We start from the raw sequence: 17638 nt of genomic DNA on the forward strand, positions 1-17638 counted from the left end.
AAATACACTAAAGATTCATTCACACTTAGTATTATACAGAGTAACTTTAAAAAAGCTATCAAGTATTTTATTTTTAACCTATCTACATTATGTACAGATCAAGAAAGGCCACAGCAGTTTTTCAACATACAAACCCTTTGAAAGAGGAGAGACTTATGAAGGAGTGACAAGTATCAAAGTGAAGTTCACTAACAAAGGTATATACTCAGTACAATACTTCAAGAATGACGAGTACACCGGTCCTTGGGCTTTTCATTCTGCTTTTACTCCAGAACTAACCAGGGGGAGAAGGGGACAGCAAGATTCCAATGCTGCTGCCAGGGAGCAGGTGCCCTGACACAGAGCAGGGTACAGGGGCACCCCAGAAGGCACCACACAGCCTGTGAGGGTTGTTGCCCTCACAGCGACTGCACTGTAACATTTCCTGCCTCAATGTCACTGGGCACAGCCTGGAACTCTGTCAGACAAGTGCTGGCAGTGGGAGCTGGGGCAGGAGCCCAGCACTCCAGTACTGGGAAGCACTGGTATATCACCTCAGTAAGAACTTCAGCATGTACTCATCAGCCAGACTACAGTCTTTGCATTAGTTTACAGTCCACTATGAACAATTTTCTGCTGCATGTAAACATGAATAACTAGATAAAATACAATCAAACTTTTGTAAAAGTTAATAAAATATCTTTCTTTTAAAAAAACAAAGTTAGCCTATTACTGCATTGTTTACAATTTTAATAAAATAGTACAACCATTTGGTTGTTACCAGTCCTGAGTTCACTGTAATAAAAATGGCCTTGGCTTCTGCTGCACTCATGCAGTTTGGCAGAAGTCTCCAATAAAAATGGAATTCCTGCAGAGCAGTTAAGTCTGGTGCTGTCCATTGAGGAAATTGTATACCAGGAACTGGCCAGTGCCACAGTACTGTGTTGCAAAGAGCTTTCCATCAGGAGTGGGGTCAGAGAAAGCAATTTCTTCCTTGCTTAAGTATGAGCCATATATGAAGTTGCTCCTGTTTAAAAGAGGGGAAAAGAAAAAAAATAAAAGAATTACCCTCAGGGAATCATGAAAAATATTTATGTTATTAGGCTGCAAAACATTAATTGACATTCAAAAGGAAGAAGTTCTGTTAGGGGGAGATACCTCCATTCATAGGATTTATCTCTTCCTTCCAAAGAGCAAGGAGGATCACTTACTCTGGGAGGGTTTTTATAAGGATCTGATGTTTTAGAAGGAATGTTTGTACAGAACAATTGCAACAAGAGTTCAAATTCTGAGTTTAAAATAAAAAATTTGAATTCATTCCAAATATTTTTTAATAGAAAAGAGACTGCTGGGGCTGTGACTACAGTCACTAGGAATGAAAACAAGCTACAAAACAAGTTGGGGTGCTTATGGAGGGGCCTCAAGGGACCAAATCAAGGCATAATTCCTAAATACATATTCAGCAATTAACCATACAAAAAGGAAGAATCAATTTGCTTCACTTGTTCATGAAGAGTATTTTCTCTATGTTTTAGTCTTATTTGAAGGGAGAGTGGGAATCAAGGAATACCATTCTAATTCTCTGGCTGGCTGTGTGAGCAATTTTAGAAAACTGAATTCAGACTTTAAGACCTCAATTGGTTTTAAAGGGGACGTGGTATTTTATCCTTCGAAACAAAAGAAACTCCCTTTAGACTTAAGTTCTTCAGTTTCTATAAAATAACCATAAATGTACTTGAAGAGCAAGCAGGAGCTTCACTCATATGGACATCTTCATTAAATATTGAGGAAAAGAGAATAGGAACAAAATATTTTTTAATTACTACCAACTTTATTCTCTTCTCTTTCTTGTGTTCAGAAAGACAAGGTTCTGAAGACTGTGTTTCTGTGACTCCAAGATACTGTGAAAAGCCTGAGTGAAATGGGGCAGACATTCTCAAAATGGACCTCAGACTGTTACCACATGCCTTCAACATTCTGAAATCAGGATTTAGCTGGTTACCAAAATTATCCCACTCCAAGTACCTTTTGCTATGGAAAACATTTAGGTTTAGGCAGCTGAGCAGATACAACTGATTACTGCCATCCCAAAGCAAGTCTCACTCCTTTCCTTTGCCTTCTGCAACTTCCTAGGCTCCCTCATCTACACTAACTAGCTCTAGAGCTCAACAGACCTTTCTACAAACCAATGGAGCACCAGAGTAATGCAAAACTTCTTAGTGAATACAGCAGTGAGCTTCTGGAAGGCCAAACAAGCACCAGAGCACAGCAAAAGGGGAGGTGCAGTGCACAGTTAAGAGGAAAACTGAGGCCTCACTAGCTGCAACAAGTCATCAAAATTGATTCTAAAGATATTTTAGTGCTGTAGCTGAGGAAGTAACTCCAGTGTCATACTGGGAGACCAATTTTTCCTTTAGAAATGGCTTCTAGGAAGCTACAGAACACACTATTAAAAAATCTGCTGAAAATATAAGCAACTCATGAAGTTAATATGCTTATATGAATGCAGCTTTACTGTCATTAGGTCAGCCAAAATATGATCTGATCATGATTTGCTCCACTAGCTGGGCAAGATGAATTGTGCAAAACAGCTTTGCTGAGCTCTCCAAATACTCAAGAGGGTGAGGACTGGCAGAGGCAGCAGTACTTGTTCTAGAAACTCCAAGATGAGGTGAACACAAACCTGACAGCCAAGCAGTCATTAAGATTTGAGCAGTTCTTGCCATTACTCAGAACTGACATTTAAACTTCTTGGAAAAAAACCTAAGGTTTGGAGATTCAATACTTTTAACATTTATCTAGACAATAGCACAGATGTTTGAGTCCTTTTTATGGATGTAGCACTTAGTATTCAGCTGGAATACACTCACCACTAGCTACTAAAGCTGTATGGAAATTGAAAATATCCATAAAGTTCAGTGAACCTGAGTGTATATAAAAAAACAAACCAAAACAACAGAGGTAAGCCACCTATACCCCATAGTTTGGTGCACTGGGTCTCTGTTGCTTCCCTCTTGCTACCTAAGGAATGGACAATCAGCCAATGGTTGGGTCCCAGGCCATGGATAATCTCACGCTGTGACCAAAGACAGACCTGTGTCCTTTACTCATAATTACTGTGGAGGAATTTCTCTCTGGCAGTCTGCCCAGGTGACTCATTACAATTGCACTCAAAGATTTCTGCAGAAGACAAACAATTGTAGAGTACTGATGTTAGTTATTGAACTCCACCTGATACTGGAACTGTCAACTGTGCTCCAATCCATATCCCCAGCATCACCAGCAGCTTGGAAATACAAGTGTGAGACACACAAAATGTCTTGCACTGAGTTCTGTCTAAACCACATGTAGCTGAGGAATGTTTTCCTCTTACCTAAGACACTCGATCATCCGAGAAGCAATCTTCTTCCGGCGCATCATGCTGAACACCCAGATCCGACTGATCCCACAGATAGCAGGTTCTGGAAAAGTTGAACAACACCATGCTTTCTGTCTCTCAAATATCACTTTCTCATTTTCTGAACTGACTTCTGGAACCTTCTCTTCTATAACTCTGTAGCCCTGCAGATGATGTAAAAAACATTAGTCACTTTATAAAAGCATCACTAACAACTGAAGAAAATAATGTTTAATTTATTTCAGTTAAACATACTTGGTTGCTAAAATTCTTTATCAGAAAGACTGTATATTTGTGTCATTTAATTTCTCATAACAGTTTCAAAAACCAAGCAGATGATAAAATATTAAATAAACAAAACAGTCTAAAGTTTATCTCACTTAAAATAACAGCAACAAATAAACCAATTCTTATTACCACTTGTATTAAACTGTTTGCATCAATTTTTCTGGTTTTGGTTAGGCTTGTTTTACTTGTTGTCTGACAGTAGAAAACACTACAGTTTGGAATGGACAGATTATGTCACATCAGTGATTACTACTGCAATAACCTCTTGTCCCGCTTTCCAGTGCAGTCCTGTCCTCTGCTTTTATTTCCTGTTATCACCTGTGGCGATTTGACTCAATCATACAGAGCATCCACTCTTTCATCCATGTTGGATTTCTGCTGGGTAGGGAGTTGAACCTGCTTGTCACAAGCAAGAGCACAGCCAGAGCTTCATAATAGCAGAGGAGGAAAAATTCCACCCCTCTGCAGTAAGAAGTTTTTAGATTATGAGATCTGTCTGAGCCAAGTACAACACCATCCATATTTTTCTGCTCAGTGTCAACCACACGAAACTGAGTAACTACATTTCAGAATGGTCCAACCACCCAGTCTCTTCCTCTGTGCAACAGGCATGAACAGAACACTAATTTGCTGTGAAAAACAGTTATTAAGATGACAGATTATCTTTCTCCAATTCAATCACTTACCCACTGTATATGTTCTGCAATTAAGCAGCCAATGACTTTTTTGTCATTAGAAATAAAAAGAAGAGTTTTAGTTCTAGAGTAGCACATGAGAGGAGTTTGCTGAAATCCCAAGTCATTGTCTACCATTTCTCTGATTTCTTCAACCTGTCAAAATAATTTTAAAAGCTGTATAAGAAACACATCTAAACACACATTTTTATAAACTTACACTGAAATCACAGATTTGCAGATATATATTAGGATATCCAGAACACTGAAAGCTATTCCAAAAGTTAAGGATCGACCTAAGTAACCTGCAACACATCATCTGCATTAATGTTCCTTAAACAATACTCATCTGGAAATAGGAAGAATAGAGATCCCCTCAGTCAGCTTCCATTAGGTCCAAGCTTCATTAGTCAAAGGCTAATAGAGTGAATGCACATAATCAAACTGTGAGCTCTGATATTTTAGAAGTAAATTAGACCTACAAGGAAAGTTAAAGCAGTTTAAGATTTTTTGTTATTTTTGAAGTCTTGAAAGAACTAATACATTGAGGGTTTTGAGCAGGTTACAGCAGGCACAGTGCCAAGGCAGGTAGAAAATATAGGCATTTGTTTTAAAGGAATAACTGTTGTCTCCTCCAGCTTTCTACTCTTCCATTGAGTTTTCAAAGAGCAACTGAAACTAAAAATAAAATTTCGTTTAGTATTAGCAAGTTTAGAAGAAACAGATAAATTCCAGCATGAACATAAATGGAAGCTTATGCATGAGCTAATTTTTACTGATGGCTTCCTGAACCTACATCTGGACATTGGAACAGCCTCTATCATCCCTCATCTCCTGTAAGACAAAAAAGGTGCCCTCACCTATGGTGCATTAAATGGCATAAGCCTCTTGAATGCATGGTGTAGTCACAGTACTAATACAAAAGGTGAATTACTGATGCTGTGAGCATCACAGAATCACAGAACAGGTCAGGTTGGAAGGTATCACATCTGGTCCAACCTCCCCGCTCAAGCAGGGCCATCCTAGAGCACATGGCACAGGATTGCATCCAGACAGTTCTTGAGTCCAGTGAGGGAGATTCCACACCCTCTCTGGGCAATCTGTTCCAATGCACAGGCGCCTGCACAGTAAAGTAAACTGTGTTTAAAATGCTTTAAAAATAATTTTTAACAGGTATGTTATGAGTTACTCTCTATTTTCTCACCTAACCTTCAGGTACTAATCATTTAATGACACATTCAATTGTCTGAAACACCAAGTAAAACTATTCTTGAAATCAGGCATCCAAGGTTATGACAGCTGTAAGATTCTATCAATTTCTGCTACACAGAACTACAGAGATGATTTCATTTGCTAGTCTTCCCTCTTTTCCTTCAGCCATTATATTAAAAAATGAATGTGCAACATATGTACTAAAATTATAATAACCCCACCAGAAAAATAAAACTGAACAAATAAACCAATCTGCATCAAATGTGAAGATTTGTAGCTCCTTTTTAATTCACTAACTTAGACTAAAGAAACCTGCTACACACTAGCAGCAAGATCTGTCTTGGGCATCAATTCAGCCTCCAGAGGTCCCTTCTAACCTCAACCATCCTGTGACCCTGTGACAGGGATGCTGTAAAAAGTCCCGATTAGCCACAGCAAATCCCCAGGTAAGCAGAGTCAATGTCAGGCTACAATGAAATGACACTTTAATATGTATGAACACAGGTTAGCCAGGTTACTCCACTGTGTATCCAACTGCTCCAAGTCCGCATTAGTGTGCTGGACCCAGTTTTAGAGCTTCAAGAAAGACGTGAGTCATGGCACAAATGGAGGACAGCTAGAAGAGAGCATGACAATGAATGGAGTTCTAAAAAACATTATTTAGGAGCATAAGCTAAAAAAACCCAGCACATCCAGTCAATCTCCTTAAGGTAAAAAAAAAAAAATAAAAAAAAAAAATCAGTTTGTTCAGGGACAAAAAATCTGCTGCAAGATGGAGGAGGATACTTTCTACATCTATGGCAGTATGATTAGTACTAATGATCTTAAATTGCAGTATGGAGGTTCTGTTAAGACATTCAGGGAAAATTTCCTAATGTTATCATTAGTGAAGCACTGTGATACAGTCTGAAGAGGTCGGACAAACCTCTAGTGGTAGAATTTGTAGAAAGTTGTCAGATGCAGCATAACCAGAACAAATCCTGCTCTGGACATGGCAATGGACTAGATGACTTTGAGGCCACTTCCCACCTAATTCTTTTTTTATCAGAAAGTCACCTAGAGAATGGTGACACATCTGTGCTGTATTATAAAGTTAATAAATTTCAGATAATTTAAATATAATGTGACATTTTTATTACATAAAATATGTCAGATATTCTGCAAGGATACTTAAAAAAAATAACACCACCAAACTTGAAGAAGACAGTTGGTGACACTCTTCCCACCCCTGCCCAGGCCTCTCTATGAAGAAACCAGCAGTGCTTAAGGGTGAGGTATCTGACCTATCTGTGGAAAAGGGAACAGAATCACTGCAGTTTTGAGTCCAATTTCAACTGTTCACATGTAAATGACACAAGCTTTTCTACCAACATTCTCATTATATATATGAAAACATTGAACAAAGAAAGACATACAACTCCAGTCCTTCTCATCATACCTTTTTAAGTGCATACTTTGGGTCATCAGGAAGAACCATTATTATCTTCCCATCAGGATATTCAGCCAAGATTCTCTCCTTTTTCCAGCCCTAAATAAAACAAACACTTATCTAAACCATATACGAGATGTACTTTTAGAAACAGAAGTGGCAGATTATTGTTCTAGACACTGAATTTATGAACATTTCACAGAATTTAGCAGCTGCTTTGCTAGAGAAGGAAACTTCAGCTAGCTTTTTAAAATAAGCACAACAGATAAAATGTTATTTATACAATAATTTATACAGTAACCTAACTATATCTAAAAACAATGTGAAAGCGTCTTACAATTTCCCAACTAGATTTTTCCCCTGGAACTGTGGAAACTCAATTTTAGAACAGAAGTAGCAAATTCAGCTCACACAACTGATTTCCAAACCTACGTAAATACTTATTTTTCAAAGTCCAGTGAATGAGAAAGCCCTAAGTTTTATTAGAAGATTTCTTTTTAACATAGTTACCTCCACAAATACACACTCAGTTTTAAAAGTCTGGCATGCGAAAGACCTCCAGGAGGTTCTAAGTGAACTGATTGGCATGCAGTTGCCCAAAATGTAAGGAATATTTTATTTTATTACTGACCATAACTGTTAAAGTCACAAGAAGGATACTAGAAAAAAATTTATAACTACCTTCTAAGAATCTAATAGGGAAGGAGACTACGTTGTGTGTATCTGAAGTATAAACATACTCAAAAAAATAGAGGTAATTAACTCTTCTTCAGATCCACACTCGTGGTGAATAATGAGCAGTACCTGCATGGAAAAAAACAAAACAAAAAAGCCACTTAAATCTAGCAAGATGGGACTGGTAGATATTAGAACTCAAGTTGCTTTGATGGGACCTAAAAATACTGAATGCAGAAGAAACTTCAGCCACTAAAAAGGCTGATCTACAAATCTTACTTCAAAGCAACTTTAAATAAAAAAAGTCTTTGAAGAAACAATATTGATGGAGTGATTCTCATTGAAATCTTTCCCTTCCCATAAAATAGCGTTTGACTAAAGACCAAGCAATGGAATTTGGCACTGTATAAATGCCATATATACTACCACAAAAAATGTTAAACTTCAGTGTTATAATACTTGATCTGCACCTCATTTTATTCATTCTGATTTAACTCCCTTACCCCAAGGAGGACATGAAGAGAGTAATTTTAGAAATGTGTCTACTCGCCACTAGCCCTGAAACTATTTAAGTATTAATTTAGCACCCAGCATGGCAATGGTTGCAACACAGACACCGTTTTAATCCTGTCTGCTTTTCTTCTCAGTAGTAATTGAACAAATAAAGATCCTGCTTGAATTTATACACATGATGGTCTGAACACAAAGGGCAGTAAACAGCAACGTCATCAGGGAGCAGGAAAGTGCAATTTGTGGGATTGTGACATGCTTTTTGAGACTCATCAGGAAAGGCATCAAAAATCAGGTAAGGATTACTACTCTCCAACTTCAAACCTTACCTCTGTCAAATTTTTGTCTTTTTCTGCCTTTTGGTTACCTGTTTGCTCTGCAACAGTTTTTTATAGCCTATTTTAAATCATCATTCAGGACATAAAGGCAGCGTGTTTGATAATCCTGCCACTATACTAGCATCCAGACTGCTGCAAGCCTAATACAGAAAATTCAACGCTATTTTTTAGGTTAAGATATCCTGTAAATGTTACAGCCAGGTATTTCCACAAAATTAAATCCAATAAAAAACAGAACACTTCTCAATAGCACAGTATTTATGCCTTTAAGCAACAGTAGCTAAGCACAAGTCTAAAAATCTGTAAAATACAATAATTGGTTCTCAAATGTATACAACTCATTATTTTCATTACTGTCCACCTGATAATCTTCTAAGTGATCTATATAATATGGAGACTGATGATATTCACAGGAGGGGTAGTTTCTAAATTGAAGTGTTTTGGAATTCAGAAATGCAGCTTTTATATGAAACTTTCCAAAAAGTTTCTGCAATGCCCAAGATCATCAAGATTTTTAGTGAAGTCATTTAAAGACTTTAAAGTCATACGCAGCTCTAATAATGTTATAAAGAAAAAACATGATTTTATGTATTTATCTGCACCTTTAGTACCCTTATTGCTGAGTTTTGCTTCCTTTAAACCAGACAAATGAAAGCAATGCACAAGACTGATCACAACTCTGTCATACTGTAATGCTGAAGGGAAAGTGCTACAGCTGCAGCTGGGAATAATCCTATTAGATATCTGCAGTACACAAAATATGCTTTAGTGCCAGCATTTTCATGTGGTCTGAAAATTATTTCCCTAAACACACCTATTAACACCTTTTAACCTACCCCAAACTATTTTAACACTACCAAAATACTACTGTCTGCAAGGTATTTCAGTCACTGAGAACTAAAGTGGGACTCTTTCAGCAGACAGATGACAAGAACAACTCAGTAGAGTAAGAAACAGAAGTCCTATGTCTGTAATATATAGTATTCTACTGCAGTGTCAGAAAAACTGCTTTCCCTGTTAATTGACATTACTTTAGGACATCAAGACTTATCTACTGCTAAATCAGATGCCCAAGCATTGATACACATTGTTTGTGATGACCAAAGAAGTTAAAAGGAAAGCTACTCTTCCCACAAGGAAACATGTCCTGCAAGGCCTGGAGTAAAAGCACATGATTACAGCACTCCTCCCTGATCCTGAAAGTCTATGCCCAACAATAGATCCCCTCCAGCCAGCAGCAGCAAGGCAGGCAGAGACCCTTCACCACAACTGGGCAGAACGGTGCTGCAAGGGAGTGTGCAAGCACTGTAGCAACACCCTCCTCCCCTCCATGTTGGGAGTACTTATCCTACAAGTATTTGTAACTGCTTGAGAAAATAAGGCAACTCTGCAATGCAGTTAGCTCCTTTTTAGACTACCTCTAACTTCCTCCAAATTCAAACAAGAATAAAGGCTGCTTCTGCTGTGTTTATTAAGGGGCAATGGCAACAGGATTACAAAAGACAATTACAAAAATTACCAGCAACTGCTATCAGATCATGAAAATAGTGGACAGTAGCTACCACTACAGAGTGCAGTGCGTTGTTTTCCCTGGATATGATGTATGTATACAAAGAATTAGGTAAAACAGAGGTGTAAAGATGGCTCCAAAGTTAATAGCACAGTAACTAAATGTTCAGTGCTCTGTTTTTCTTGAATTATGTTCTGCTTATAGTTTAAAATAATCTCTGATGTAGATTTGTCTTTAAAAGCATAAATCAGTGGATGTGATAGCCTGCTTCCCATGAATTTCCTAAGTTTTTAGAAATTCTTACACAGGCGTAGGAAACAATACAACAATGCTAGTGCCTTCCTGTATCTGCCAGTTCTGGCTTTTCTGTACTCACTATTTCTCAACTGAATACAAACACATGAAAACAATCCAGTGTTTTTTTCTTATAAAGTTTTTTTCCTCAAAAATACTGAGGTACCGAAGAAAACATGGTTAATACTGTATAACTCTTAGTCTTCACTACGAAAAGCACTTATGAATTTTTTCCCTAACAATGAAGTCTAGTGTGAAATTTTGTAAACTATTGTCCTTGACACTTTGCAGCAGAGAAATGGGTCTGCTGCATTTTTCTTCCTGACAAGCGCCTCTTCTTCCTATGAATGAAACAGAGAATGAGCATGCAGAATGTGACTGCAGAACACATTAAGATCCTTGGATATAACTACCAAATATTATCCTCTATTAAAGCTTCTCACAGAAGATACTAATGGTAAGAACTTCATTTGAAGTATTATTTTTATGTCATACAGATGCATTACTTTTGAAATTAATGCAAATCAAGACAAGTATAAAATCCTTCTAAGATGACATGAACTTCACGACCAGCTTCAATTCCAATAACCTATTAACTTTAGATGCCAAGAAGTCAAATATTGACATTCTTTAAATGTGACAACTCTAAGAAGCTCAGAGATTAATTTGGGTGAAGTTACAGCACAACAGCTGTAAACTTATCAAGATTACATAGCCCAAATAACAGTTTCCTCTGTTTTCTTAAGCTCAAGATGTTCTTAACCAAGAAGATGAGCTTGAAGTACAAATATATTAACTGCAATCACATACGACACCTGAATTCACAGACATTTACTAACTTAAGGTTTGGCTTTGTAACTTCAAAATGCCATTAAAAATGCCTTGCTCTTACAAAAATATTTTGCAGAAATACTAAGTTGATCCTATATGGCATCACAGAGAGGATGCAGAATTTCTACTGTGTGGTATCACAGCTAGGAGATTTTCTAAAACTGAATCATTTATCCATCCCAGAGAGCTGCCTATCCTGCTGGAGCTAACATCTAATGTGTACATCGCTGCTCAGAGCACACAGACGCTAGAATGGCATCATTTGTCTGGAGACTTTCAGATGTCTCAAACCAGAGGGAAGTGAGACAGATTGCTCCATTTGTCCGCAGTTGGGGACATCTCTCATTCCTGCTCCAGTGCTATCCTTGGCCACCTAACCTTCTTGCTAACTTAATTTGTATGCTTCTATTAATATCACATGTCACCCTTAGGAAAACCTGTCTCAATCCTTGCCAATCTTTGTCCCCAAATCTAGAAATGGTCATTACACTAGCCAAAATTCCTCTCTATATACAAGGCCTACAGTTTCCTTAACATCACCATCAGACATTCACGACAAAGCAAGGACCCAACACCAACTCCTTGTTGGCCTGTTCTTCTTTTGGGGGCATCATGACATTTCTAGAGACCTAAACAGAACTTTTTCCTACAAGGAGTAAGACCGGCCTTTAAAATAATCCACCAAACAAAATTTTATTTTGTTGACGACAATAAGTAATTTATTATTTACATGCAAACTGCCTTCTGGCTACTCAGAACTTTTTTAAAAGCCCACAGAGCACCTCCAGGCAGGTGGGCAAGACACTAACAATAATGTCCATTTTCACAGTTCACAGCAAAGAGCTCTAGCATGACAATGTAAACAGATCTACTTTTTTTGAGTCTGTGAAATGAATCATTCATAGAACAACTAAGCCCATAAAAAGAGATGCTTGAAAGGGACAAAAAAACTGAGAAAAGGTTTCTCAAGTCAGACTGGGACCTCATCATATGGCACAGAGAATGTGAATGACAAGAGAATGACAAATGTTTTTAAGATCCCTTAGAATTACCTCTGAATCACAATGCCAAACATATAAACTACATATAGTGTCCGGAGAGCTAAAAATGTAACATGCCAAGATCACTGAAACCACGTGTTCCTGGACCAGAAAGTCTAACCAAGGAGTTACCAGGACTTTCACTAGTACTTTTTTAAGAATTCCCTGACACTACTGTCCAGTTAACATTGTCAGGACAAGGAAGACAGTTAAACTTTCAATGCAGTAACTACATACAAATATCCAGAAACCTATGAGCCATCCTCCCAACAATCCCCACTAAAAACCTCCTAGCAAAATCAAGATAATTAGCAGTCATTCCAGTATTTCTGGATGACTAAGTATTAACAAGTAGTCACTTGGTGTACTAATTCACTGCCAAGAAGGCTTATCTTAAATTGAAATTATTTTCTAAGAGGAGGTGAGAATGTTTCTGTCACAATACTATCCACCAAGAACCACTGACTCCAGATCAAATGACTAGTGGTAAAAACTCATCTATTTAGAATGGCAAAAGTTACTCATCTATGCAGAAAACAGTGTTAAGACTGTTAAGAAGGAAAAAAACAAAACCCAGAGGGGAATTTGAACACTCGTAAGAGTTCTTCTTTCGCCTGTTACTCTACAATTTCCATTTCAGAATAACCATCATGGCTCCATGGCTCTACAGTCATCTATAATGTCACAAAACACAGTTAAAGCCTCAAAAGATTACAGAGAGAGAACTGTTTACTCACTGAACTAACAATACAATAATTTGCTTGAGTACACATTGTAGGAAGTTTTTAAGATGGTTAGCAACTGAGAAAACAATAGGGAAAGCTTTTTTCAAATTAAAAGCATACTTAACTCTGCATTAAATTATTTATGCCTGGTTTAAGGCAATCTGCTCATTCACTTTCATGTTAATTATATTGCTACCCTAGACATACATGCAAGTTAGAGATTTCAGCTCTTTCAACTTCCAAAACATTCAAAACTTCAGTACAGCTTCTTACCTACATGAACATAGCAGCTTTAAGTAGCTAACGAATTCATGTGCCAAAGAGCTTCTGTCCAAAAGAACTAAACAGCATATTCTGTGAATTATTTTACATCTTTGGTAACATTTAACATCTGAAAGTACTTGGGTGGGGAGAGACAGGATAAACAAGAATAAAATGGGGAAACGTGTTTTATGCTGCCATTATAATGTACTGAGTTCCATCACACTTTCTGCCCAGTCCCACCCGACAATGTAGCTAATATGTATCAGAAGAGATCTTTCAAGATGTCCAGATTATTTGGTAAAAACTAACCAAGGACGGAATAAATACCAGAAGTATTCACCACAGACTTTCAAGCACTTTAGGTATGAAGCTACATCTTTGTATTTGCAAACAGTAGGATAAAAGTATGCTTGAGATTTAAGAGTAGCCCAACAGCCATTTGGTGTCTACATGAAAGGAACAGTGGCCTCAGTTCAGTTATCCTGGAGGTCTTATCTACTCGAGTGTAGAGTACTGAAGGTAACATATATGATAAAGAAAACAGACTTTGTGAATTCTGTTCTGGATTTCAGACGTGAACAGACATTTCCTATGTCTTGTAACATCAGCTAGTGTGAAGTAGCTGATTTTACAATATACTTGAAATTATACAGAATTTTTCAAATACAAGACTTAATGAGAGATACTCAGAGACAGCATATATAATTAAATTTTCAAATAATATGTAGAGACCGCATTCTCATTGCAAATTCAGTATAGCTTCAATATGCTATGAAGCTGTAATCAGTTGAACTCCTAGGTAGTCTCTCCTCAAATTCCATAATTAATGGAAAAGTAATTTATAGGTCATCTAAAATCACACATACTTACAAAAAAGAGGACAGTCAGCCCTTCATCTGACTATTAAGTCAACTGCTGCTGCGAACACCAGTAGCAGAGGAACCTGTATTTAGTACTTTCAGAACAGTGACATTCCTTTGTTTTCCTATCACTACCCTCACACTTCCCCAAGATCAGGTAATTGTAGCAGAAATAATATGGCAATGAAACACCATTATTGTACTAACTATTTTAATACATAACATATAACTTGTCTACCATGGCTCTTAAAAACACTTATTTCCCGAAGTGGATGATTTATCTCCTACTGTGATAACAATTTATCAAAACACAATATAATATGAATTGTAACTGCTACAAAGCAAACAAAAAATACTGTTTATGTCTTTCAAAAGAGAGGGTTTTCTTACCACATATTTAACAGCACTTATGAACTGGTTGTGGAATAACAGATGTTGGGTTTCATCCTCTGGATTTGACACAGTGTAAAGCATTCCACAAATATTACAGGAAATAGCACCAAATCTCTTCTGTCCTCCATCCTATAGAAAAAGAAAAACAACAAAACCAAACCAACAAATAACCAACAACTGTATTTACTGTGCAAGGAATTGATAAGCAGAACTTTAATTGAATCAGATATCCCTCCTAATAGCATATCTTCTGGAAACTCAAAGGTCAAAATGGAGTAAAACAGGAGAAACAAGCATAGATCTTAGAATTTCATCTTTCAAAAACCCATATACCCTTAAAAGGCACAGGCATCAACCACAAGGCAAACTCTGCCTAATAGCTCCACTCCCTATTACTTTTGAACAAATTACTTTTATTCTATGAGAATTCTTCCTTCATTTCCCCATCTGCAGAAATATAAACATCTTCCACAAAGAAAATTCCTATATCGCACACTACTTGGTTTTCCCTACACTTCTGCTGCTGCCTGTCTTTGGTTGTGAGCTGCTCTGAGGTAGGCCAAAGGTAAGCCACTTTCCTGAATGTCAGGAAGGGTATCATAAAAACCAAAAGTTATGGAAATAATCATTAAGATCAGCATATGTCTGCAACAGTTGATCACTACCTTCTTTGGTTTTTAATGAATAACAAGTATTTCAAGGCAATTTTTGAGACACATTTGCAGCTACACTGCAAATGGAAAATCATGGTCACTCATGACCTTCTGGGTTCTCCTGCTACTCTATAAATAACCATTACCAAACTCAGGGCACTACTCAGTATCTGTTGCTTTGTCTGTTCATTAAAAGTGTTATTTATCTGGAAACATGCTCAGATTTTGGAGTCAGTGCCTAATAGAGTGCTGGGGCTGCTTTTTGCAAAGAGCAAAAGAATACCAGTTAGAATAAAGTCTCTAGCCAGAAAGGTAAGTTTAAATTACAGCTTAATGCTCAACCACTTTTTTCCTTCTTTAACTACATTTGGAAATTGAGTTTATGTAAGCAGCAATAAATGTCACTTTTAATTTATTTTAACATACATCACAAGCAGTGGAGAAACAGCAACTATACTCTAAACTAGTATACTACATAAGCAAAAAAACATTTGAGGTTTTTTTCTAAATTGATCTGTGCACACAATTTCCTTGCACAATTTGCAGGAAACAGATTAGATGAAATTAATATTGTTTTGTAAGAGCTGAAAATATTCATAGTAAGAAAAACCTATTTTACAGAAGAAAGCATTTTGCAACACAGAAATGTTTACGAAACATCTCATATTGCTTCCATCTTCAAAGACGTGTCTAACGAGCTAAACAACAGTTTAGTTCTCCACACAACACCAACTTATTTCAAAGAGACCTTAGTGCCATCTAAAGTGTAAGTATCAGTTTCTTTCCAAGAAGAAACTAAAGAAAGGCACAAGAAGCCAGAAAAATTCAGAAAACTTCTCCTTAGGAGCACATCTGTGGAACTCAGCCAAAAAAAAGAAGCTGAATCTGGGTAGTCATTGCTTCAACCACACATCAATGGTACAGATCCCAACCATACACAGAAGAAGTAACAGGAGTACACTATGTTTCTGAATGAAAAGGGCAAGATGAACGAGGTTAGATTTGCAAAGTCAGAGTAAGATGAGTTTTCTACAAGTCCAAAAATTGAACCAAACACATTTTATGTCACTTGCAGATTTCCTTTAAAGCAGCAAAACCAAGTACCCATTCAAGCCACTAAAAGACACTGCATTTCAAGGGTTAATACACGTAAGACTGAAAAGGCAGTACAGCTATCTTGAAGATGGAGAACATATCCCCTAGACCTAAGATAAGTAAAAAGGAAGTGTATTTTGATGCTTGGAATATATGCCAAAAAAACCTCCCACCACTTAAATTAGAAATTCAGCTACATAGAGCAAGTCTTAAGTATTGGTGCTGCATTAAGTCTCATGACACAATTTCTGTTCAAATCATCAAGAAACTAAAGGTAAAACAAACCTGTAAATTTACTATCAAAAATCTCAAGCCAAAAAAAACCACCTAGCTATGCAGGAAGTTATCAGAAAAATCAAGGCAAGGCTATCCTCAAAGTTTTCCAGCTCCCTAGCTCACGCCATCTTGCCTTGTAAATACAAATGCTGTTTTGCAAGTTTCCAGGAACAAATTAGTTTCCTGGAATAGTACTGTCATATTGTATTTTACAGTCAGACTTTCTCAGATGCTCCTGGTATCAGTGGCTTTGAGTCTTGAGAGGGAGATTTTTTGTCTGGATTTTGTTTTTAAGGATTGCACTGATACTACTATTCTACACACATTCAGTTGTATCAATGGGCTACCCACAGAAGTTCATATGAAAACCCTGTTTCATGAATTATTGAAAAGAGCACATAGTAGTATCTAAAGGAATATTTTGAACTCTGTAGCCCTGATAAATGTGGACTATAGCCTTTAGGAAATATTTCAGAGTCTCCTGAAGACACGGAAGAAGATTTTTAAGTATAACTTAAGTACTATTTCAAAGCCACAGCACAGCACATAATGCTTCAGGCAAAACTAAAATGCAGGAGCTTTAAAATCCAACACAGACTACAACAAAAAAAAAAGACATGTAAAATAAAGTCAGGAATTATGATGAACACGTCTGTACTTCAACAAAACATCTAGAGGATTTTTAAATTAATGTCATTGCATAAGAAAAGTGGAAAGGGCATGCATTCAGAGGAAAAAAGTGCTCCCAAATCATAACACTGCATTAAAGCTTGCCAGACCTTCCTCATGGGAAGAGATCAACAAAAACAACCAATGAAAAACCAAAATGAAACAACTACAAAAAAAACCCCAACAAAACAAAACAAACAAAAATACCCAACAAACCACCAAAAAACCAAACCAAACAAAAAAGTCCAAATGAAACAAAACCAGAAACAAAAAAACCCAAACCCCAGCAACCTAGGAGCACCTTCTGTACTATGTATGAGAGTAAATATAACTGGGATTTGAAAGCTGAGAGGTGAAATCTTCTCAGCAAGCATCAGATACTGAAAAATAAAGTGCTGACTCGACAACTAGACAAAGATGCAAGAAGTTTGACTCTCCTGAGTTCATGTTTTTCAGACCAATAATATTGGGGTTTCAGGCAGAAAAAGTATTCTTACTCCATTTACAACTCAGTTTTCTAAACAAT

The 17638-nt window shown here is 37.1% G+C and overlaps 1 protein-coding gene across 2 annotated transcripts in view; it reads right to left on the reverse strand.

Moving 5' to 3' along the window:
• Positions 1 to 41: 41 nt before the first annotated feature.
• Positions 42 to 17638, reverse strand: part of ESCO1 (establishment of sister chromatid cohesion N-acetyltransferase 1) — a 32906-nt gene continuing 15309 nt past the window's right edge. Inside the window, exons 8-12 of one of the 2 annotated variants that reach the window (XM_033080612.1) lie at positions 14417 to 14548; positions 6989 to 7078; positions 4351 to 4494; positions 3353 to 3540; positions 42 to 1006 (exon numbers count right to left, since the gene is read on the reverse strand). In XM_033080612.1, coding sequence (XP_032936503.1) covers positions 859 to 1006; positions 3353 to 3540; positions 4351 to 4494; positions 6989 to 7078; positions 14417 to 14548 — 702 coding nt within the window. In that variant the 3' untranslated portion in view covers positions 42 to 858. Of the gene's footprint in view, positions 1007 to 3352; positions 3541 to 4350; positions 4495 to 6988; positions 7079 to 7660; positions 7784 to 14416; positions 14549 to 17638 lie in introns of those variants that run through there. The other variant, XM_033080621.1, reaches the window with a different exon arrangement.

The sequence above is a fragment of the Catharus ustulatus genome, chromosome 1, assembly GCF_009819885.2.
Source record: "Catharus ustulatus isolate bCatUst1 chromosome 1, bCatUst1.pri.v2, whole genome shotgun sequence".
Classification (NCBI taxonomy): domain Eukaryota; kingdom Metazoa; phylum Chordata; class Aves; order Passeriformes; family Turdidae; genus Catharus; species Catharus ustulatus.